Source organism: Sorex araneus, chromosome X (assembly GCF_027595985.1).
Source record: "Sorex araneus isolate mSorAra2 chromosome X, mSorAra2.pri, whole genome shotgun sequence".
In the NCBI taxonomy this organism is placed as follows: Eukaryota; Metazoa; Chordata; class Mammalia; order Eulipotyphla; family Soricidae; genus Sorex; species Sorex araneus.
This window is the reverse complement of record NC_073313.1, coordinates 230100519-230124171: the sequence shown is the minus strand read 5'-3', so window position 1 is coordinate 230124171 and position 23653 is coordinate 230100519. Positions and strand designations below refer to the sequence as shown.

The window sequence follows — 23653 nt, the reverse complement described above, 5'->3', positions numbered from 1 at the left end:
CCCGCTTGCATAGCTGATAAATTTCACTTCATTTTCTCTTTACCATGATTACATTCCATATTTCAACACAGTGTTCACTATTGTTGTTGAAGTAAAGCCTTCATTTTTTAACAGTATATTCTCAAGCCTTTTTATTAAGATTCTTGGATAAATATATGCATATTGCATATTATTTAATATTTTGATTGTTTTATTTGGTTTGGGGGACACACCCAGCAATATTGCTGGCTTCCTCCTAGTTCTGTGCTCAGTCATTCCTAGTGGAGGTTGGTAGATCATATGTGGATCCAGGTAGGTCAGCCACATGCAGGGCAAATGTTTTACCTATGGTATACTCTCTAGCTCTACAGTGAATTTTTAGTTAGGACTTAATACCTTCCCCTTCCCTTTACTGTTGCTGGAGTGGGTGGATTGCACACGATTGAGTTAAAGGTGTAGGTGCAAGTATAGGTGTGATCTATGGCCAAGAGACCCTCCTCAGGCTTTCCACAAACCACGGATGAACTAAGTAACAATTTTGTAATGGACGAACAAGAAGGGCAGGGATTTGTTGCTGTGTCTCTGGGCCGGGGTGCGGGGAGCAAATTGTGGGTGTGACAGCCAGTCTTCTGGGGGTTAGGGACAGGAGAGCAGCAAGTCCTGGAAGACATCACAGCGCTGGAGATCTCTCTGGGTCCCATACCGAGCCAGTTTCACCGGGGCACCCCAGATGGAGCAGGAGCAGCCTCCATCTCCAGGCTGCAAGGCAGCAGAGGACCTGGGCAGTCTTTCCCCAGGTCCCTGCCTGCCCAGCTGACTGGATGTCAACACCCATATCGGGCCTCTGGGCGCAGTCTTAGCGCACCAACAGCCCTGGCCCATAGACTCCCAATTGAATTCCCAAATGGATTAGTGCCATACACAGATGTCTCTGGAACCCAGCCATTTACAATCTGGAAATTTATATGTACAATTTCGACTGCACAAGCTCTCATGATATTAAAAATGAGCAATGGAAAATAAATTATCTAGCGTCTGCCCCTGGCAGGTAGACTTGAATGGTGGTAGGAAAATTCGAGCAAAACATAATGCCCCAAATTAGAGCATATTGGGGAAATTGCCATAGAGGCAGGGTGAGGACTGGGGATGGGGGGGGGGATACTGGGGACATTGGTGGTGGAAAATGTGCACTGGTGGAGGGATGGGTGTTCCATCATTATATGACTGAATCTCAAACAAAAGCTTTGTAGCTATCTAATGGTGATACAATTAAAAAGAGAAAAGGTAATGTGGAATTCATGCTCAATTCAGTCAGCTTAATCAATGGCTGAACAAATAGCAGTACTCCCATGTTATTTAAAAAAAATGAAAGGACAGGGATTGAAGGAAAAGGATCACAAGCTAGTTGTTAGTCATCATCATCCCGTTGATGGTCAAATTTCTCTAGTGGTCTCAGTAACGTCTCCATTCGTCCTACCGCTGAGATTTTAGAAGCCTCTCTTTACTCATCCTTTCCAATGGCGCCATGGTGCACACTGAAGACTCTTTCAGGGTCAGGGGAATAAGACCCATCATTGTTAGTGGTTTTAGCATATGAATCCACCATGGGGAGTTTGCCAGGCTCTTCCGTGTGGGCAGGAAACTCTTGGTAGCTTGCCAGATTCTCCCAGAGGGAGAGCTAGGCTTCCAGGAGCTTGGTTTTATATAGTCTCTGGATGTTGGCCATTGGTGGAGTTACGGAGCCGGGGGCAGTCCCTGGGTGTGACCGCTTAGCAACTGGAAAATGGAGAATCTGGGCAGAAGACGCCCAGTCCCGATCTGAGCAGGATTGGAGGTCTCAGCCTCGGGTCCCACACACCTGGGTTCTTCTGCCAGTTCCTTCAAGCGTGAGGCTCGTCTGAACGTGTGGAGAAGGGCCTTGAGCATGGCTGTGGCTAGGCTCTGGAGGTCTTCGGCTGCAGGAGCTCTGCTCAGGGCAGGGAGGGAACCTGAAGCCCACCCCCTCCGAGGCCCCCCTCCCCTCCTGGGGAAGACAGCCACGCATGGAGGGGGTGGGGCGGCAGGAGACTGTGTAGCTCTCTTCTAGGAGCTAGGTTTTATAGTCTCTGGGTGTTGGCCCTGGTGAGATGACTCAAGGTCTTCCACGTAGGTGTGGTTGAACATTATCATAACAATAAACAGATGTAAAGCCCTTCCTTCAGGGGAAATTCTAGGAGCTTAAGTCTAGGACAGAAATCACATGGGGGGGGTTAGCATTCTAGATTACTAGGAGATCCAGGGTGGGATTCCAACTAAGGGTGTATTGCTTTTTCTTTTTTAGCTAGTAATCCATTTAAACAATCATACTAAGTTTTGCTGGTTTCTTCTTCTTCTTTTTTTTTTTTTTTGCATTTTTGGGTTACACTCGGCAATGCACAGGGGTTACTCCTGGCTCATGCACTCAGGAGTTACTCCTGGTGTGCTGGGGGGATCATATGGGATGCTGGGAATTGAACACGGGTCTGCCGAGTGCAAGGCAAATGCCCTACCCATTGTGCTATTACATTACCCCAGCCCCCTAAATTTACCTCTTACTAATATTTTTAGTCATTTTGTATGAATACAGTAAGAGATGTATTAAGAGTAACTCTTTCTGGGGACATTTTGCCCTATATCCCAGACTACAGTCCTCAGGCCAGGTTAGTCTTTCCTAACCCCAGCGGGGCCCCTTTTCAGTTACTTTTTGAGTCGTGATAGTTTGTTCCATGACCATACTCTTAACTTCTTATACTTATGGTGCTTAGCCTGTCCCTTTTGATGCCAAGGTAGCTTATAGTTTGCTGTGTGTTCATCCAAGTCCCTCACTGGGACCCTTCTTTTGGGGGGTGTTAGGAAGTAAAGGTAACAGGCATAAGTCAAGTAAATATGATAGCTACCCAAGTAGTAAATATTACTCGAAGTCAGTTAATTCCTATGTTACAAAAGCATAGTATCAACTGTGTTCCTGTGTCTATACAAAAAAAAAGACTTGCTAAACCATACAGAGAACACAAAGGAAAGAGAAATGCAGTAGAGGATTTTTAGTTCCTGGTGGAAATTGGTATGCCTTGGGAGCACTGTGGTGGGAGTAACTCAGCCTAAACTGCTTGGGGAGGAGCAAGGACAATCAGTGTTATTTAACAGTTTATTATGGAGCTCTGGTACACTTGTGAAGATTCAGGTATTTTCTGCAAACAGCTGTATGGTGCTGGGGTTGTCTGTAGACATAGACACACAAGATTGTCACTGAGCCACACACTGAGGGCCCTAAGGGGTTTGTTTTGTTTTGTTTTTCACACAGAGTGCTCAGGAGCTGTTCTTGTTGGTGCCAGACCAGGGTGGAGCTGGGGTCAGGATGATGAATATTTGGTGCCTGTGTTCCCTGGGTGTTTTCCTGCAAGCAAAGCTTGTGTTGTCCTGTTGAGCACTCTTACTCCCCTCCTTCTCATTTTTCAATTGTTTCATGCTAACTCTAGGGACTTTAGGATTACATAATTTGATATTAGGGTTTCAGTTGTATTCACTGTCATCACTGTCATCCCGTTGTTCATCGATTTACTCAGTGGGCACCAGTAATGTCTCATTCGTCCTAGCCCTGAGATTTTAGCAGCGTCTTCTTACTCGTCTTTCCCAATGATTGGAGGCTCTTTTGGGGTCAGGGGAATGAGACCTGTTATTGTTACTGTTTTTGGCATATAGAATACTCCATGGGGAGCTTGCCAGGCTCTGCTGTGGCAACTATTAAGTTAGTCCCAACCCCCCACCCCCACCCCCCCCGCCTGCGTAGCTGATAAATTTCACTTCATTTTCTCTTTACCTTGATTACATTCCATATTTTAACACAAAACTCACTATTGTTGTTGGAGTTTCCCCAAAAAAACAGCCCTGTTGACAAGGAAGCATTTGATAATTAGTTTTCCATTGCCGAGAATGAAGAGATATGAAGTCATGCGGCCACTATTGCAGCCGCGCGGTTTAGGGTTTCTGTATTTTAGTATTTTAGTAATTAAGTCCAGGGAGATTTATGTTAGAAATTGCATCATTTCCCTTCCTGGGGCAGCATGGGACTATGACTTAGTTCACAGTCTAGAGACATTGCCGCAAGCAGTTGCTGGTAACCTAAAGTAGTCTAGCTGACCTCCAGATCGTGGTCGATCAGCAGAGCGGCCGCATCTCAGCGGAGCGCTCGCTGTTATCACCCCTGGCCCGAGACTGCCCACACGTCCCGCTGTTTCAAGTTCATACCTTTTTTTTTTTTTTTCCTTCCCGAGCCACCAAGTTCGTAACTCCTTAATGGTCCTCATAATATGAGAGAGGCCATTCTTGACTCTTTGGGTGTTAGTCCTAGCAGTGCCAGTGTATGTGTCTGGGGAGGTGAGGGGGTGGTCCCAGGAAGTGAACCATACCTCCTGTTAAACTCTTTTTCTGTTCTTTCCCTATTCTGCCTCCCCACCGCTCCCTTTTTTTTTTCCATTTTGGGCCACACCTGGTGATGTTCAAAGCTTACTCCTGGCTCTCCACTCAGGAATCACTCCTGGCAGTACTCTGGAGACCGCATGGTATGCCGGGTATGCTGGGGAGCGAATCTGGATCGGCCACATGCAAGGCAAATCCCCTACCCTCTGTACTATTGCTTTGGCCCCTGTTTTGCCTATTTTATTTTGTAAATTAAAAATGCAAATGGGTGTATCTTATTTTGTTTGTTCAGGGGTTAATTTATTTTAAATTTTGTAACTCAATAGCTTTTTGGAGGATCTTGTTAGCCTGGATTAGTGTATTTTTTTTTGGTTTTTGGCTTATACCTGGCAGTATTTAGTACTCACTCCTGGTTCTGCTTTAAGAGATTGCTTCTGACATACTTGGGGACCACATGTACTCCCAGGAATTAAGCCCAGGCCAGCCATGAGCAAGACAAGTGCCCTCCCTGCTGTACTGTCACTTCAGCCCTGGTTTAATTTCTTGATTGTGCTTATTATAGTTGTGAAAGGGAATTTCTGGAAATTCATGTTAAAATATTAGGGGTCTTAAGTGTTTTAGCAGAATTACAAATATATTCACATATTTACTCATTTCTTAAACAGTTCTGCTCTGTCAGTGAGTAATACTGTAACATTGTAGTCTTGAAAAAAACTAAAAATTGAGTGGGGCTTGGGAAGCACTTAAGAGTTGATATTTCACCAGATGTATGTCTTTTGAATGTTATACATATCTATGGAAAATGGTGCTTGAGAGGTGAGATACAAAACAAGTGTGTTACTTCATTATGTGTTACTTCATTGTTAGGTGTTTCATATTCCTTATTGATAGTTTTGTTTGGGGGCATACTCTGGTGCTCAGGGTTTATTTACTTCCTGGTTCTGTACTCAGGGATCACTTCTGACAGGGTGTGGGAAATCAAGTTGGGATCCTGGGAATGAAACCTGGGTAAGCCGTGTGCAAGGCAAGAGCTGCCCACTCTAATATTGCTAGAGTTCCCTTCATATTAATTGTTTGATTTAATCCTTAATGATTATGTTATAGAAACTCTAAACACAGAATTAAAAATTGTGAAAAAAGGACCTTTATTTAAAGGCAGAACTTTTTAAAAATTTTATTTTAGTAGTGGTGGGGGTGGTTAGTGTTATAAATTGTACCAAGGCTGCACATGTTGAACTGACCCACCAACACTTATCCCTGGCTAAAGGCAAACATTCTGTTTTTGTCATTTTGGTTTTCTGGACCACACCTAGATATGTGGTCATTCTCAGCAGTGCTGAGGATCAAACCCAGGTCTTAAGTCTACAGAGCATGTGTTCCAGTGTTTTGAACCATCTCCCTAGGCCATAGCTGACATTTTATTCCACAACTCAAACTCTAATCATAAAACAAATGTGATGATGGTTGCAGCCAAATATATAATTCAGGATATGTTGCATATTAATGAGGAATTTGTCTTTCATTATTATTCAGAATGCAGTTCAGAGTATGATTTAGAAAATTACCTAAGGAACTTATTATGAATATACAACCTTGAGTCACTCCTTGGTCTACCTATTAATAAAGTCAGTATGCAATCTGTTAGGCATTCAGATTTGAGAAGCACATTCTGTAGAATTGCATTTTTTTTACATAGCTGGTTCGATTGAGATTGGGTGGTCTTTTTTTGTCTTGGTTTTGAACTGCACCTAGAACAGGGAACAGATCTTACTGTGCAATAGAAGAACCGAGGGTGGTCACATTTAAGGCAAGGGCTTTAACCCTTCTAAGTCTCCAGCTGGTTTTTGCGTTCTTTTACATTGGTCTGGGGTAAACCCAGGACTTCATACAAGATAGGCATTGTTCTGCCACTGAGTCAGATCTTTAGGAACTTCCAGAATTTAAAGTATTGGCAGCTCTGGGGGGCCGGAGTGATAGTTCAGTGGGTAGGGCGTTTGCCTTGCATGCGGCCGACCTGGGTTCAATCCCCGACATCACATGGTCCCCCAAGCACCGCCAGGGGTAACCCCTGAGCATTGCTGGGTATGACCCAAAGAGCCAAAAAAAAAATTGCAGCTCTCAAGTTTGTAGTGCAGTATTAATAACTACAGTTATAGTGCTATATACATATTATCCCTGTCAACCCATCCTTTTGGGGGGAGGACCACACCTTTATGTTTTCAAGGGATATTCCTGGCTTGTTCATGAGTGACCCCCTGGATGTGCTTGGGGATCATATGCAGCGCTAGAGGTGGAAGCAAGGGTAACTGTATGCAAGACAAGTGCCCTACTGTACTGTGTATATCAACTCATTTGTAAGGTAATTTGTAGTTAATGAAATAGGAAGCAGGTTTTTTTTATAGGCTTTTTACCAAAACCCTTTTTATTTTTTGGGTTTTGGGTCATACCTGGTAGTGCTCAGGGCTTATCCTAAGTGTTCTCAGGAACACTCCTGGAGGGCTTGGGAGACCACATTGGGTACCAGGGATCGAACAGGTCTACCATATGCAAGGCAGACACCCTACCCGCCATACTATTGCTCCAGCACTAGTAATTTTTTTTTCAATGGAGGTATATTTACATATTAAAAATCAGTATGTGGTGCCAGGAACATTGCTCAAGTGGTCGATTTTACACCTCTTGTGGTGAAGCCCTGGGTTTGATAACAGCATCACCAGATATGAACACCTTCTACCTGCTTCCAAGCAGTTCTAAAAAGTGTGAGTCTGGAGCACAAGCATTGAATGTGGAAGTCCTAGGTTTGATCCCTGAGGTACAGTATGGTATTGCTTGGGGAGAGGACCAAAACAAAAGCAGTACTTGTTATATTCTATCCCTTACATGGCATAACTTAAAAATTCTGTTTAGAAGAGTATTTTTGTCATTTCCAATAAAGAAATGCATTGTATTTAGAAAAAAGGTGAAATTAAGAGTGTATTATTAACTTTCTTACAGATATTGAAGCACAGATTCGAGAAATTCAAGGCAAGAAGGCGGCTCTTGATGAAGCTCAAGGAGTGGGCCTTGATTCTACAGGTTACTATGACCAGGAAATTTATGGTGGAAGTGACAGCAGATTTGCTGGATATGTAACATCAATTGCTGCCACAGAACTTGAAGATGTAAGTATTTTTATGGAGACTAGGAATGAAAAGGAATCATTTGAGATATCTATTATAATCTTGGGAGAAATCTTAGAGATTGGGGGTTCTCTCTCTCCCCCGCTTTCTCTTTCTTTCTCTTTTTCTTTTTCTTTTTCTTTTTCTTTTTCTTTCTCTTTCTCTTTCTCTTTCTCTTTCTCTTTCTCTCATGTCTCGTTTCTCATTTCTCTCTCTCTTTCTCTCTCTCTCTCCCTCCCTCCTCCCTCCTCTTCCCCTACTCCCCCTTCTCATTTTTTGGTTTTGGTTCAAACCCAGCAGTGCTCAGGGGTTACTCTGTAGTAGACTCTGCACTCAGGAACCACTCCTGGCTGACTTGGGGGATCAAAAGGGGATGCAGAGGATCGAACCAGGGTTGGCTGTGTGCAAGGCAAGCACCCTACCCACTGTACTGTCTCTCCAGCCCAAGGGGTGCTCTCTTTTGAAGAATAAACTATTGAAGGTGTCCAGTTTGTTTTAGAAATTTCACTGAAAATGCTCAGTTCTGAATATGTTATGGTTAGTTTATTCTATAAAGCATTCACCATTGAAAGTAAATCCCTGCCGAACTTTTTTGTAATGATTGTCCTTGTGACTGATTTTACCTACTTTTGGCATCATAATCTGAATGAAATGTTTCTTGTTACTAATGTTCGTGAGATTATTATAGTCTGTTTTAGTTACAGTGAAGAATGAAGCTTCTCAGGGCTGGAGTGATAGCACAGCCGGTAGGACATTTGCCTTGGCATGTGGCCGACCCGGGTTTGATTCCCAGCATTCCATATGTTCCCCTGAGCACCGTCAGGACCAATTAGAGCCAGGAGTAACCCTTGTGCATTGCCGGGTGTGACCCAAAAAATGGGAAAAAAAAAAAGAAAAAAGAATGACAGCTTCTCACTTTGTTATATAATTCTCAAGAATGTTTTTATTCTGCATTGCTAATGTTATTAATTCATTTATTTTGCTTTTGGGGTCACACCAGCAAAAAAACAACCCCCACCCTTTTGGTGGCTTTTTGGGGATGAAAAAACTAGCATGTTTGCAAGTGTTGTAAACTCATGCTTAGTAAACCTTTAGATTTCTTGCTAAACTGTGTATTCTCTGATTGATTTCAAGTCCTAACATTTTGGGGCTTGTTTCCTTGTAGGATGATGATGACTACTCATCTTCCACAAGCTTGCTTGGTCAGAAGAAGCCAGGATATCATGCCCCTGTGGCATTGCTTAACGATATTCCACAGTCAACTGAACAGGTAACTTTTCTCCCTCTAGAAACAGTTTGGACATTAAGAAAACGTTTCAGTTCCTACAGAATTCCACATATTTTAGAAATCAAAGTGATTAGACTATTTTAAGAGTTGATGTGGAAGAATGAAAAATAATGATTTATTCTATACAGGTAGCCATTTCATGAACTATTGAACTATTGAACATAAAATTAACTTGTTTCAGTATGTTTTATTTTTAAATCTCTAGCTATAAAATGATGCTTATCAATGGACTTGATTAAATATCTTTACATGTATCATAATGCCCTTTTTTGTTTGTAATGATCTGTTAAATAAGTGAGTTGTAAATGAAACATATTTCTTTTCAGTATGACCCATTTGCTGAACACCGGCCGCCAAAGATTGCAGATCGGGAAGATGAGTACAAAAAGCACAGGCGGACCATGATAATTTCCCCAGAGCGTCTTGATCCTTTTGCAGATGGTAATTCTTTCCCACTTTTCTATAAGTATTCAGAATTTCTTTGGATTAAGTTGTCTTTAGCCCTTTGGTTTTTTTTGGCATGCTTATGAATTTGCTTTTCTTTTTAAAAATCCCCCTTAATATAGATTTGTGTAGATTTGGTTGAAGTCACAGATACCATATTCTTCATCTTTATAATGCAAGTTTTCTTTCCAGGTAGAAGGACAAGAAAGTAATGAGCCAATGCCATAGAAACGCAAAGGGTTAAAGGTTTTTCTTTTACTTTTGTTTTGGGTACGCTTTCTATGCTTTGAACAAATGTGTTTTTCTGCTCAAAATACTTTGAAAATATTGAACGTTTTCATTCCAAATCCTAGAATTTTAGGATTGTTGCTTTTGAGAAACTATCTCACATTACAGTCCCGCCCCCATATTGCTCTAAATACAGTTAATGCACCTAATTTGCTCTAAGCATACTTAGTTAAGACAAAAGTATGTATACAAAGACTTTGATATTTTTAATAGTTGGAGTCTGTTTTGCTAATTTTAGTGTGCAGGTCAGCACAAGGGGCATTAGTGAACCTGATGGAAGCTTTCCTCAGGTGAGTTTCAAAATCAAAATTAGGTGCCTGTTTCTTAAAATTAGAAATCTGTTGCAGGTTTATAAATTAGACTTTCAGCCTGCATGAATTAGTAGGGATAATTTTTTACTTGCATAATTGTAATTGATTTAAACATGTATGTCAGCATTCACAGGCCCATACTAACTGTCCTTAATTTCTTTCCTACAGCAGTACTGCTATATGCCAGTCCTGTCTGCATTCTTAAGGGTGCAGTTCAACACATCCTCTCTAGATTATGGTGAAAAAGTATTCAAAGGAAGTCTTATCAGAGATAGTGTCAGAAAGAATGACACTACCAATTGGGCATGATCTTCAGCATAGGAAATGTCTTAGAATTTTATAATTTTTCCTAAGTTGTGATGCTATACTACTTGTATAGCTAATTACCACATTTCTGAAATGTAGTGTACCTCTCTATGAATCTTGTTATATAGTATTTGGGCTTCTTTAAAGATACTTTGAAATTTGAAAAGCAAATACTGAAACTTTAACCAAGAGACTGACACATCTCTTTGTACACCACTTTTCTTCTGTGTGCATCCTAACTGGTAGAAGTAATGTATTTCAAGTATTATGTTTCCAGTCGTAATTTATACTTTCTAAGAAAATTATGTTTTGGGGTCAACAAAACTTAAAAAGCATGAAGCCCTATTTAATAACATGGCATCAGAATTAAGATTCAGGTATATTTAAAACATTTTCTAGACATTTAGATCATTGTATGAAGAACTTAGTTATAGCTATTTATAGTTAGGATTTTAACAACTTGCAACAGGTAATGTTTTGAATATAAGTATCTTTCCAAAGTGTTACTAATGGTAAAGAGATAATTTTCTAGGCTTCTATTCTGCTGCTTGAAGTCAGAACTGCTGATGGAGACAAAGGCACGAAAGTGTACGTATTCCGGATTAGCCACCCAGGAACCCATCACTTCTGAAGACTAAACTGTGCTGTCATTTTGTTTTTATATGCATTAAAATACTTGTTTTAAACTGCTGTAGATATGTTTGTGTTCAAACAGGTTAAATTGATCAGCAAACTCAATAAAAAGTAAGATGTATAATTATTAAAAGTTTTCCATCAAAAAATAAATTAAATGATTTTGGAATAACATAATATTAGAGCAGGGCAGATAAATCAGTTGAACCTCTTATCCTTTATTTATTGTACTCTTGTCCTGTTGCTGTTCTTTTCTGCAGGAGGGAAGACCCCTGATCCTAAAATGAATGCTAGAACTTACATGGATGTAATGCGAGAACAACATTTAACTAAAGAAGAGGTATGTGAATATTTTTTATTTCCATATTCAAGAAGATCGAAATTTGCAATTGACTTTTCGCACAAGTAGTGTTTAGTATTAAAAATTAAGTTGAGTAAGAATTAGACCTAAAATCTTACTATCTCTGGGACTGGGAAGATACCTTAAGTGACTGGACCCTTTATGCTTTACTTAAGAGTTTTAGGTTTGATCTTTAGCCCACATTGCTCCCTTAGCAGTGCACTGTCAATAGTCTTTGAGCACCCCTAGGTACCAAAACAAAACAATTTCTGCTTCTACCCATATTTATTTATTGGCTTTTGGGCCACACCTGACAGTGCTCATGATTACTCCTAGCTCTGCATTCAGTATGCACTCAGGAATCATTCCTAGCAGTGCTCTGGAGACCACACAGGGTGCTCGGGGATGAATCCAGCTCAGCCACATGCAAAGGAAGCTTCCTTCCCCTTTTGTACTATTGCTCCATGTGTAGTCCCTCCCCTCTCTTTCCCCATATTAATTTTTTTGTGGTATACTAAGAGAATTGAACCCAGGTATATTGAAAATTGAACTTGCAAGGCTTGTGATCTACTACTGAACTAGATTCCCTGGATCCTGCCCCTAATGTTAAACTTCCTATTTCTGTCATTTTTTTAGTCCTGGCCCCTTGGTGCTATATACGTTTTGGGGGAGAAGGTTGGTAGTATATATCTGGTCTCTGCACTCAGGAATTATTCCTGGTGCTGCTTGGGGGGATCATATGGGGTGCTGGGCTGAACCTAGGTCAGCCGTATGCAAAGGTGCTTGCCTACTAGCTGGACTATCTCTCTGTTTCTGGTATGTCATCTTTAACTAATGGTTTTAAGTTTATAAATTTTGTACTTGGTCCTCTGTTGTGTAAATAAAATATTTTATATAACTGGAAGGCGAAAGAAAAAACGAGTAAGGAGAGGCTGCTAAAATCCCAGGGCTGGGATGAACGGAGACGTTACTGGCACCCGCTTGAATAAATGGATGAACAAGGGGATGACAGTGATACAGTGATACAACTGGAAAACAGGACAGGAAGGAATTGAAGTAGGACCTCCATTTGTAGTATAGAAAAAAGAATGACGAATAAGTGAAGATACTGAGTAGAAATGACTGCTGATGATAAGATATGACTATATTGAATATGTGGTAATGAGGCTCATTGCTTATTTATGTATTTTTCAGAGAGAGATTAGGCAACAACTAGCAGAAAAAGCTAAAGCAGGAGAACTAAAAGTCGTCAATGGAGCAGCAGCTTCCCAGCCTCCTTCAAAGCGAAAACGGCGTTGGGATCAAACAGCTGATCAGACTCCTGGTGCCACTCCCAAAAAACTGTCAAGTTGGGATCAAGCAGAGGTAATTTCAGTACTTTATTACTGTTTGATTTTTTTTTTTTAATTTGGGGGTCATACTTGGCATTGCTCAGGGGTTACTCCTGCCTCTGCAGTCAGGGATTATTCCTGGTAGTGCTAAGGGCATCATATGGAATGCTGGGGATCGCACCTGGATTGGCTGCATGCAAGGCAAATGCCCTATACGCTATACTAATACTCCTGCCCTACTGTTCGATTTTTTTTTCTCATAGAATATATTAATACGCTCATGGTACCATAGTGAGATATCCCAGGCTGGCTTCAACAACAGATAATTTATTTTCTCATAGTTTTCAGGGCTCAGAATCTAATATCTAGGTGTCAGTGGGAGTAATGTATGATTCACAGGGCATTAACTTGTCAATTTTCAACACTTTGAAAAACTCCTTCACATACTCTGTAATCGATAAATCTTTTAATCTTTTCTTAGAGGATTTCTTGTTCTGTGTCTGGCTTAATGCTCTTTAGCTTTTTACTTGACTTTGCTTCCTCCCCTCCCCCACCAGATGTAGCTATAAACACTTGCTGTGTTCTCATTTACTCACTTTCCTTTCTTTCATAATATGAACTGTTGCACATTGATCTTGTAGTACAACTTCTACATACCTAGTTTTTTACTTGTTTAACTTTACCTCTTGTCAAAATCAGTTGAACTACTTGTTGCTGAATCTAAAAATTTAGTCGCAATCTCAGCCACTCAGCAGGTAAAGAAGCATTGGATATTCCTTGAATACCCTTATCTTCCTTAGCTTCTGGGAATCTGTCTTTCCTATTCCTCCTGAAACTTCTCAGTAGTTGCAATTCCTCGTCTTGTTTGCTGTTTTTTTGTTTGTTTGTTTGTTTGTTTTTAGGTTGTAGGGGGTTTCTTTTTGGGTCACACTTTGCGATGCTCTTGAGTGACTCCTGGCTCTGCACTCAGGAATTACTCATGTGGTGGTGCTTGGGAGACCATAAGGGATCTAACCTGTGTCAGCCACATGTAAGGCAAATGCCCTACATGTTGTACTCACTCCGGCCTAATACCATGTTTTTTGAGCTAGGTTTGTCACCATTTACTGCAAATTAATATGAAATTTTTATTCACAAGCATATATTGTAGTAAATAGTGTTTTTTAAGCAGAAGTATAATTAAGCAGTAAAGAACTGAAATATTTTGTTTAAAATTCTTTTGTTTATAAAGAGATTTTCTTGATATGTGAATATGTAGGTATGTGACGTGACTTTTTTGTTCTGTTAAGACACCAGGACATACTCCTTCCTTGCGATGGGATGAGACACCAGGCCGTGCAAAGGGAAGTGAGACTCCAGGAGCAACCCCAGGCTCAAAAATCTGGGATCCTACACCTAGTCACACACCAGCCGGAGCTGCTACTCCTGGACGAGGCGATACACCAGGCCATGCGACACCAGGCCATGGAGGCGCAACTTCTAGTGCTCGTAAAAACAGATGGGATGAGACACCTAAAACAGAACGAGGTATATCTAGTGCAGTTTGGGTGAAATGTTCACTCGATGAAATCTTTTCATAATCATGGGTAGACCAGTAAATAACCAGTTGCTTAGGGGCTTGGAAGATCCTAGCAATTCATGTTTTGCCACTCTAAAGAGGTTGAGGGCTTGTTTTTAAGAGCAAATCCTTTGGGGGCCGGAGTGATAGTACAGCAGTAGGGTGTTTGCCTTGCCTTGCATGCGGCTGACCCAGGTTTGATCCTTGGCATCCCATATGGTCTTCCGAGCACCGCCAGGATTGATTCCTGAGTGCAGAGCCTGGAATACCCTTGAGCATCACCAGGTGTGACCCAAAAAGCTTAAGAAGAAGAGCAAGTCCTTTTATAGATCATAACCTTTTTATTGTGGTAAATTGTGCATAATAGAGGCCAGAAAGATAAGCTCAGTGGGTTGAGCTCATTCTTTGCATACAGGAGATCTTTACTAATCCCTGGATCCTCATGGTTGTTGGGTAGGCACTGTTGGATGCAGCCTCCGTGCAGTACATAATAGAAATTTTGCTGGTGACCAAGTATGTACAAATAGTGGTTTTAAGTGCCTTTTATAATTTTTTGCAGCCATCACCAGAATTTTAGAACTTTCTTTATTTTCCTTATTAGAACTGTTACTCATTAGACAGTAACCCCCCCATCCCTACTCCCCTTCCACTTCAGTTTGCATAAATTTCTTCTTTGTGTACACTTCTATCTAAAGCTGTATATCTCATTAAGTGAATATATAACTGTGGCAAGTTGATATTTAGTACAAATACTACAAAATTTTATAAGCAATTGTTAATAGTTTGGGAACATTCTTAAAATGATAGAACTAATGTAGAAATATGCGTTAAAAATCCAATTATGAAGAAATGAAAAGGGTATATCAAAATATGTACAGTGACAATCTTGGGGTTGTGATATGTCTGGGTAGTTAAGACCTGTTAGCCTTTCCTCACTTTTTTGTAATCATTAGGATTACATTGAAAATTTAATACTCAATTTTAGGACTATCTTAAATGTGCTGAATTTTAATATGTATTTGACAGTAAATAATTTTTGGAGAGTGTCAAAAATTTTAGACTTATTTACTCTTCTTTAAAGATACTCCTGGACATGGAAGTGGATGGGCTGAAACACCTCGAACTGACAGAGGTGGTGATTCAATTGGTGAAACACCGACTCCAGGAGCCAGTAAAAGAAAGTCCCGTTGGGACGAAACACCAGCAAGTCAGATGGGTGGAAGCACTCCTGTTCTAACACCTGGAAAAACACCTATCGGCACACCAGCCATGAACATGGCCACCCCAACTCCAGGTATGTATTCTTTCAGTGGAAATACTCCCCCCCCCCCCCCCCACACACAGATGTTTTAACTTCTTACTTTGTAGTTTTCTTTGTATGTACTATTTTCTGTTAATAAAAGTCTTGGGTTTAGTTTATAAAAGCAGTTAAATACTAGAATTGATTTTGACTTGTCCTACTGCAAATAACCTATTAAAGTTTTACATTATACATTATAGGTTGTTAAAGAGAATTTGCTTTTGTATTTGGACAGGTCACATAATGAGCATGACTCCTGAACAGCTTCAGGCATGGCGATGGGAAAGAGAAATTGATGAGAGAAATCGCCCCCTTTCTGATGAAGAGTTGGATGCTATGTTCCCAGAAGGATATAAGGTGATACCAGTGACTTTTGAATGTGTGGTATTTAGGGCATTCATTTTACTTTATAAGTCTTTGGGGTAAAATTAACTGATGAGTGCTCCTTGCCAGTCTTCTTAGCTATTTTCAGTTGTGTTTCGTATTTCCCCCCCCCAAAATGATAGGAATGAAAAGAAAATGTTCAAGTTTTCAGACTGTGCTTGAAAACTGCTATCTTAGGGGATAAAGTGGCTTTCTGTTTATTCATCATCAGTCCTAGGATTAAGCTTCTATTAATGATTATTTTGCTTGGTGTTTCTCACAAGATTTTGTGTTAAGTTCATGCCAGTGAACATAGAGTAATCTCTTTACCTCAGTCATTTCAACTTTATTATTTTGAAATGTTAATTTTTCTAGGTACCTGACAGGTACTTTTTGGTGGTCTAAAGGTCATCTGTGGATATATAGCTAGTATCATAACCAAGACTGGCAAACACACCATCTGCTGACCTTTAATGAGTTTATATGCTAATGCATTTTGTTTGTAGCAGTTTGGATACAAGTAATATTTAGCCACTTTATTTATTTTATTTTATTATATTTTATTGTTTTGCTTTTTGGGTCACACCCAGTGTTGCACAGGAGTTACTCCTGGTTCATGCACTCAGGAATTACTCCTGGCGGTGCTCGGGACCATATGGGATTCTGGGAATTGAAGCTGGATTGGCCGAGTGCAAGGCAAACGCCCTACCCGCTGTGCTTTATCGCTCCAGTCCCATATTTAGCCCCTTTTGGTTTGTATTTAGAGTGTTTGTAACATGTGCATATTTGCTACATTAAAACTTCTTGCAGCCTACTTATAGTGCTGTGAATTTAGATTCTACAATCTACTGTTGATTAACTGTTTGTCCTTTAATGGGTTCTGCTGATAAGCAGAATTTTTATTAGTGAATTTGTAAAAAGTAGTAGAACTTTAAGGTCCTTATATTAGTGATGAGAGTAGACACTGACTACATAGGAGACTTGTTTTCTTTAGAGTATATTTCCACTTAAAAATTAGTTGTTTTGGTGGGTGGGGGCGTCATGTCCGGCTGTGCTCAGGGCTTACTCATGGCTCTGAGTTCAGGCAATACTCTTGGCAGGAATTGGGGAACCCGTCATATGAGGTGTTAGGGATCAAACCTGAATTGGCTGCATGCAGGTCAGATACCCTCCCTGCTATATTATCTCTCTGACCCCATCCACTTTGAACATTATTGATCCATGTAGATGCATATGTTAGTATAAAACAATTGGTTAACCAAGTACACATAAGACCAATACATAATTAACTTAATTTTTGCATGGGTGGCTACTTTCAAATACTGTAACTTAGGAGCATCAGAGAGGACCTGTATGTGTTTATAGTACTTAGGTTTTCGTGGTACCTGAGTACCATGCAGTGTTAAACCTCACCTGTTGATGCCAGCACTGCAATTTGTCCCCCATGTCCCCCCGCCCCAGCCACAACTGGCAGCGCTATTGAATACTCTGGATTCTGTGGTGTGGTGGGGGTTATAACTATAAGGGGTTTGAACCTGGGTTGGCTGTGTGCATTCTACCCACTGTACTACTGCTCTGGCTCCAGACACTGCAGTTTGCATTAGATAAAATATTCATGTGTGAGTTGCTGATGGTATGTGCCAGTATCATGGGCTCTATCTACCATTTGAGCCACATTCCCAGCCCTGAATATTATTACTGAATTGCCCTGGATATTGTAGGTTTTTTTTTTTAATTGTGTTACTATCTTTAAGACAATCCGTCTATTTCAAATCCTGCATTAACCATTATTAACATATTTGGTTTTGTGAAAAAGTATAGTGATAAGTATTTTACCAGTCTCTGGTAAATGCTCAGTTGTTTATCTAGTACAGAAATATACATACAGTTTTCAGTTTTATTTTCAGTTTTGGTATTTGGTGCATTCCTGCCTGGTGCTAGAAGTTTGCTCCTGGCAGTGCTTTCTTTGAGGCTCGAGTCCTGGCCTCAGGTGTGCCAAGCGTATGTTCCAGCTCATTGACACCTCTCTATACTCTTATTAACAGACAACCTTTTGGTGCTTTTAATGAGTATATATCTACTTTATGGCATTCTGGCTGCTTTTTATGTAGGTCAGTGTTTGAGAGATCGGAGTTTTCTGTTACTCCATTTCCCCACGTAGCAGATAACTAATACTTTTTAGCTTTTAATTATGGTCGGGGCAAGCATGATGTTAGTTTTTACCACCAAGCATTCAAAAGACCACCTGTCTGTAAATAAATTATGAATATTATGTTCATTCATCTTTATAGATACATAGTCCCTAAAGTGTCTTTTATTTATTAGGTACTTCCCCCTCCAGCTGGTTATGTCCCTATTCGAACTCCAGCTCGAAAACTGACAGCAACACCAACACCTTTGGGCGGTATGACTGGTTTCCACATGCAAACTGAAGATAGGACTATGAAGAGTGTTAATGACCAGCCGTCTGGAAATCTTCCATTTTTAAAGCCTGATGATATTCAGTACTTCGACAAACTTTTGGTAAGTGACAGCAAAAAGGAAATAATTCTTGTGTATGGTGCTAAGGTTTGATCTCAGGACCTCATAACTGTTGTACTGTTGTATAAGTGTCATACTACTGAGGTGCATACCACAGCCCTCAAAAGATTGTACCGTTTATTTTTAGGTTGGCTGTATCTAACAGTTCTCATCCCTGGGACTCACGGATTATTCCTAGAGTAGTTGGGCATTAAACTTAAACCACTGCTGTCAAAGCAAATACAGTAGCCTGTAGAACTCTCTCTCTGGCCTCAGAAGATACTTTTATTTGGGAGTTACAAATCATATCTCAGTCTATTTTAAGAATTTTTTCTGTTTACTCTTAGGTTGATGTTGATGAATCAACACTTAGTCCAGAAGAGCAAAAAGAGAGAAAAATTATGAAGTTGCTTTTAAAAATTAAGAATGGAACGCCTCCAATGAGAAAGGTAAGTACTTGATTAGATCACATTCATTATAATTGCTTTATCTCTACAAATGTAAAGGAAAGCAAGATGAGTATATGAAGGTTTTAGTTGTATAGTCAGAATTTTGTTATAATAAGCATTGTAAAAATGACATTTTCTTTCGTGTCAAAAGTTTATACTGAAAATACTAAGGTAACTAATACGATCATTGAGAAACTGAATTAGGATCAAAAGTGAATAGAAGAAAGGAACGTTTATTGGAAGTTAAGGAATTTTACATAATACCTCTGTCATTTTTCTGAGTTACTCCTTTTGCATCAGCTGAAAACACTGCTCTGTCATAGGAGTTCAGACCTCAGTAATTTTTAAGAAACGAATGCAGGCCATTATGTGTAAAATGGTTTACAAAGTTAACACTGAAAAAATACTATGGTACAGAAAATAATGACGTAATATTTTTCCCTTCAAAATGCTTAATTTTAAAAATGAATAAACTGAAACTTTATTCTTCCTGCCTCTCCGCCCAGGCTGCATTGCGTCAAATTACTGATAAAGCACGTGAATTTGGAGCTGGTCCTTTGTTTAATCAGATTCTTCCTCTACTGATGTCTCCTACACTTGAAGATCAGGAACGTCATTTACTTGTGAAAGTTATTGACAGAATATTGTACAAACTTGATGACTTAGTTCGACCTTATGTGCATAAGGTTTGTCTTCTTTAAATACTATTTGTTAATTATGATTTGATGTAAAGGAATTTACAGTTTTATTTGCCAGTATATTTGTGTTTATGAAAATTTAGAATTTAGGCTAATGATTCCTTTACAACACCCTTAAGCCTTTTCCAGACTTTTTTTCTTTGTGGTGTTTAAAAAAAATTTATTGGTATAATGATTAGGATATGGTCATGTATTTTTGTGTACCATGTAATTTAGATTAAGAATTATCTTTGCAGTGGCAGTTATGGATTATAATTGTAAAATAGAAATGGCAAGTCTCATTTGCTGGTCTGTGGTTAACAGTTCTGAATTTTGTTTCTGAAATTCAGTTTCTGAATTATGTATTATGAGAGTTTCACATTGTTCAAATTTTTTAATTTAAGCTGCAGAGAGAGAATATGTGTGTATAGGCGTTAAGGTTTTTTGGTATTTTTTGTTTGTTTTTTGTTTTGCTTTCAGTTTTCAGGCCCTGATTACATCCCTAGCACTACATATAGTCCTGAACACTCCCAAGAATTACTTCAACCTCCCCCCACCCTCCACCCTCCACCCTCCACATTCTTAATTTGTCCCCTGATAAGTGTTGGTAATCAAGTCCTTAATGTATATTTACTTCTGTTACCAGTATGCTCTCAGTATTGGTGTAAAAATGTGGTTCCTTCTCTTTTACAGATCCTTGTGGTCATTGAACCGTTGTTGATTGATGAAGATTACTATGCTAGAGTTGAAGGCAGAGAGATTATTTCTAATTTGGCAAAGGTATGTATACATATATATTCTAAAGAAGGAAATTTCTATTGATGATATAAAAATTGATTGTAGGAAGAAATGTTTGAAGGTTAATACTCTTCTTCCTCTGTCCTTTTAGGCTGCTGGTCTGGCTACTATGATTTCGACCATGAGACCTGATATAGATAACATGGATGAGTATGTCCGTAACACAACAGCTAGAGCTTTTGCTGTTGTAGCCTCTGCTCTTGGCATTCCTTCATTGTTGCCCTTTTTAAAAGCTGTGTGCAAAAGTAAGAAGTCCTGGCAAGCAAGACACACTGGCATTAAGATCGTACAGCAGATAGCTATTCTTATGGGCTGTGCCATTTTGCCTCATCTCAGAAGTTTAGTGGAAATCATTGAGCATGGTTAGTTACTTTGTTCTCTTTCTGATTTTTTTCCCCCCCAGATAGGTGTTTTGAAATTGTGGACCCGATTTGGTGATAAGTCTCAGAAAGGCTTTACGTATACTTTTGTGTATACAATGTCATATGATAGAATTTCTAATTATCTGTTAGTAGGCAAAATTCATATAGATTTTTTAGCTCAGTTGGAAAACATTCTGAAGTTTGACTAAGTTGTAGATATATTGTTAGAATCTGGATGACCCAAATGTACTTGCTGTCTTTGATATTATAGGTCTTGTGGATGAACAGCAGAAAGTTCGAACCATTAGTGCTCTGGCCATTGCTGCCTTGGCTGAAGCAGCAACCCCTTACGGTATTGAATCTTTTGATTCTGTGTTGAAGCCTCTGTGGAAGGGTATTCGCCAGCACAGAGGAAAGGTTTGTATACCAATTAGATTTCATTTCTCTCTCTTTTTTTTTTTCTTACATCAGACAGCTAAAATCTAACTTAATATGTTTTTCATTCTAAAATAGGGTCTGGCTGCTTTCTTAAAGGCTATTGGGTATCTTATTCCTCTCATGGATGCCGAATATGCCAACTACTACACTAGAGAGGTGATGTTAATCCTTATTCGAGAATTCCAATCTCCTGATGAAGAAATGAAGAAAATTGTGCTGAAGGTTACTGTTTAAAACTTGTTTTTCTAAAATGGACTTGCTGTTACGATTTCAAGTAAATTTTTTTTAGGTGCTATAAAAAACTGTTTTGGGCATTCGGTGTTCTAGTTCTAAACCCAGTACCATTGTCAGTGCCCTTCCAACAGTGACCTGAATTTTTCTCCCTCTCCCCACCTTAAAGACAATCATAAAACCGATTAAAAAAATAAATAAAATTTTTTTGCATAATAAATCAGTATTGTTCATTGTTTTTTTTTTTTTTTTAACCTTTAGGTGGTAAAGCAGTGTTGTGGAACTGATGGTGTAGAGGCAAATTACATTAAAACAGAGATACTCCCTCCTTTTTTTAAACACTTTTGGCAACACAGAATGGCTTTGGACAGACGAAACTACCGACAGGTAAAAAAATATTTTCAAAAACCATTTCAGTAAAGGCATGTGCAACATATTTGTAAAAGGAGATGAATTTATTCAGCTACTTTGAGTTCAGCTTTGCGTTCTAAGATACATTCTCAACTGTTAATGACAGTTTTTGTCTAATGAATTGAACATTTCATACCTTGATATGAAATAAATAAAATTTAATCTTAAATCATCTTAGGTTCCACATAAACTTAAAAGTTGATCAAATTGGAGGGTTTTTTTTTTTAAATGATTTTTTTAAAATTTAATTGGGGGGTAACATGTTCAGGGGTTACTCTTGGCTCTTCACTCAGGATTTTCTCTAGGGACCATATGGGTCCTGGGTTGGCCAAATGCAAGGCAAGAGCTCTATCCTGTACTATTGCTCAGGTTCCTAAAATTGGAGATTTAGTATTTTCTTAAGCTTTTGGTGGGGAGGGTTTTGGTTTTATTGCAACACACTTGTGATTTTTCAGGGGTTATTACTGGCTCTGAATTCAGGAATTAACTGTGCTAAGGGGACCTTATGGGTTGCCGGGATCAAACTGGTCATTTGTGTGCAAGGCAAGCACCCTACCCACTGTACTGTCTTTCCAGCCACTTCCACAAGCTTAATAGCTATCACCTTCAGATGCTTGATACTTCTTTTGTCTGTATTCTTGTAAAAGCGGTGAATTGTTGATTTTTTTTTCTTTTCCTTTCAGTTAGTTGATACCACTGTAGAGTTGGCAAATAAAGTAGGTGCTGCAGAAATTATATCCAGAATTGTGGATGATCTGAAAGATGAAGCTGAGCAGTACAGAAAAATGGTGATGGAGACAATTGAAAAAATCATGGGCAACTTGGGAGCAGCAGATATTGATCATAAACTTGAAGAACAGTTGATTGATGGTATTCTTTATGCCTTCCAAGAACAGACTACTGAGGTAATGATACTAGTTGCTCTAGCAAGTTGATACTGATTTTTATATTTGTAGAAAATTCTATGACTTTTGAAGTAGAAGTTTTTTGGAGGTATGGGGGTCTGTGATCAGGGCTTATTCCTGACTCTGCTAAGGGATCACTTCTGGTAGTGCTTGGGAGGGGAAACTTATGTGGTACCAGGAATAGAACCCAGATCAACTGAGACCAAACCTTACGTGCTGCACTCTTGAGGCCTTGAAGTAAATATTATCAACTTGAAATACTTTTTAAATATTTATATTCTTATTCAGCTTGACTACTGAGCATATTGTCCATAATTTTTAATTAGTGGTGTTTTTTTTTTTAAGAATAGCATGTTTATGGTTGGAAAAGGTTCCATATTAGTATGTTTTAACAGTTAAGTTACAAACTAAATTTTAGTTTGTAATGAATGTAGTTTTTAATTTAACTTTTCTATTTTAGGACTCAGTAATGTTGAATGGCTTTGGCACAGTGGTTAATGCTCTTGGTAAACGAGTTAAACCTTACTTGCCTCAGATCTGTGGCACAGTTTTATGGCGTTTAAATAACAAATCGGCAAAAGTCAGGCAACAGGCAGCTGACTTGATCTCTCGAACTGCAGTTGTCATGAAAACTTGTCAAGAGGTAAAGTTTTGTAGTTTTTTTCTTTAAATGCATTTTTATTCCCACTTTTACCTACCTCCCCATTTGTACATGCTGCTTGCTTGCACATGTTTATAGTTGTGCGACTTGGCTAGGTGCTGGCACATCAGGTTGCAGTGTTTGCAACACTAGGCCATAGTACTCATGAGAAATTGCACTCCTTTACTTGTTGGGCTTGCATAAATGTTTACAGGGTTGCATCTTAATTGAGGCACAACATGTTGTGGTTGGTGGCACTTCCTTTTAATAATACTCAAAATACCAAGGCATTGCACCATTTTTTGTGGTGCTTAAAGTTGTCTGCAGTGTAACCAGAAATACTTGAAGTGCTGGAGGATCACTGCAGAGCTGCTAGTTGCTTGAATTTAAACTCCTGGCTATATACTTGCAAAACAGGCTTTCCCAGATTCTTAATTCTTTACTAATAGTTTAATATGAATGGTAATATTTTAACATATTTCTTCTGTT

At 39.3% G+C, this 23653-nt stretch overlaps 1 protein-coding gene across 5 annotated transcripts in view; it reads left to right on the top strand.

The window, feature by feature from the left end:
* Positions 1 to 23653, top strand: part of SF3B1 (splicing factor 3b subunit 1) — a 57810-nt gene that overhangs the window by 26978 nt on the left and 7179 nt on the right. For 2 of the 5 annotated variants that reach the window (XR_008627243.1, XM_004601240.3), the window contains exons 3-20: positions 7408 to 7574; positions 8737 to 8841; positions 9186 to 9300; positions 11102 to 11181; positions 12376 to 12546; positions 13802 to 14039; positions 15152 to 15364; positions 15606 to 15727; positions 18059 to 18256; positions 18601 to 18702; positions 19209 to 19388; positions 20073 to 20159; positions 20269 to 20539; positions 20811 to 20956; positions 21053 to 21199; positions 21470 to 21595; positions 22303 to 22524; positions 22985 to 23167. Coding sequence is in view for 2 of the 5 variants with exons in the window: in XM_004601240.3 (XP_004601297.1) it covers positions 7408 to 7574; positions 8737 to 8841; positions 9186 to 9300; positions 11102 to 11181; positions 12376 to 12546; positions 13802 to 14039; positions 15152 to 15364; positions 15606 to 15727; positions 18059 to 18256; positions 18601 to 18702; positions 19209 to 19388; positions 20073 to 20159; positions 20269 to 20539; positions 20811 to 20956; positions 21053 to 21199; positions 21470 to 21595; positions 22303 to 22524; positions 22985 to 23167 (2873 nt within the window). In the remaining 3 variants the exon portion in view is untranslated. Of the gene's footprint in view, positions 1 to 7407; positions 7575 to 8736; positions 8842 to 9185; positions 9301 to 9385; positions 11182 to 12375; positions 12547 to 13801; positions 14040 to 15151; positions 15365 to 15605; positions 15728 to 18058; positions 18257 to 18600; positions 18703 to 19208; positions 19389 to 20072; positions 20160 to 20268; positions 20540 to 20810; positions 20957 to 21052; positions 21200 to 21469; positions 21596 to 22302; positions 22525 to 22984; positions 23168 to 23653 lie in introns of those variants that run through there. The other 3 variants (XM_055120502.1, XR_008627245.1, XR_008627244.1) reach the window with 3 other exon arrangements.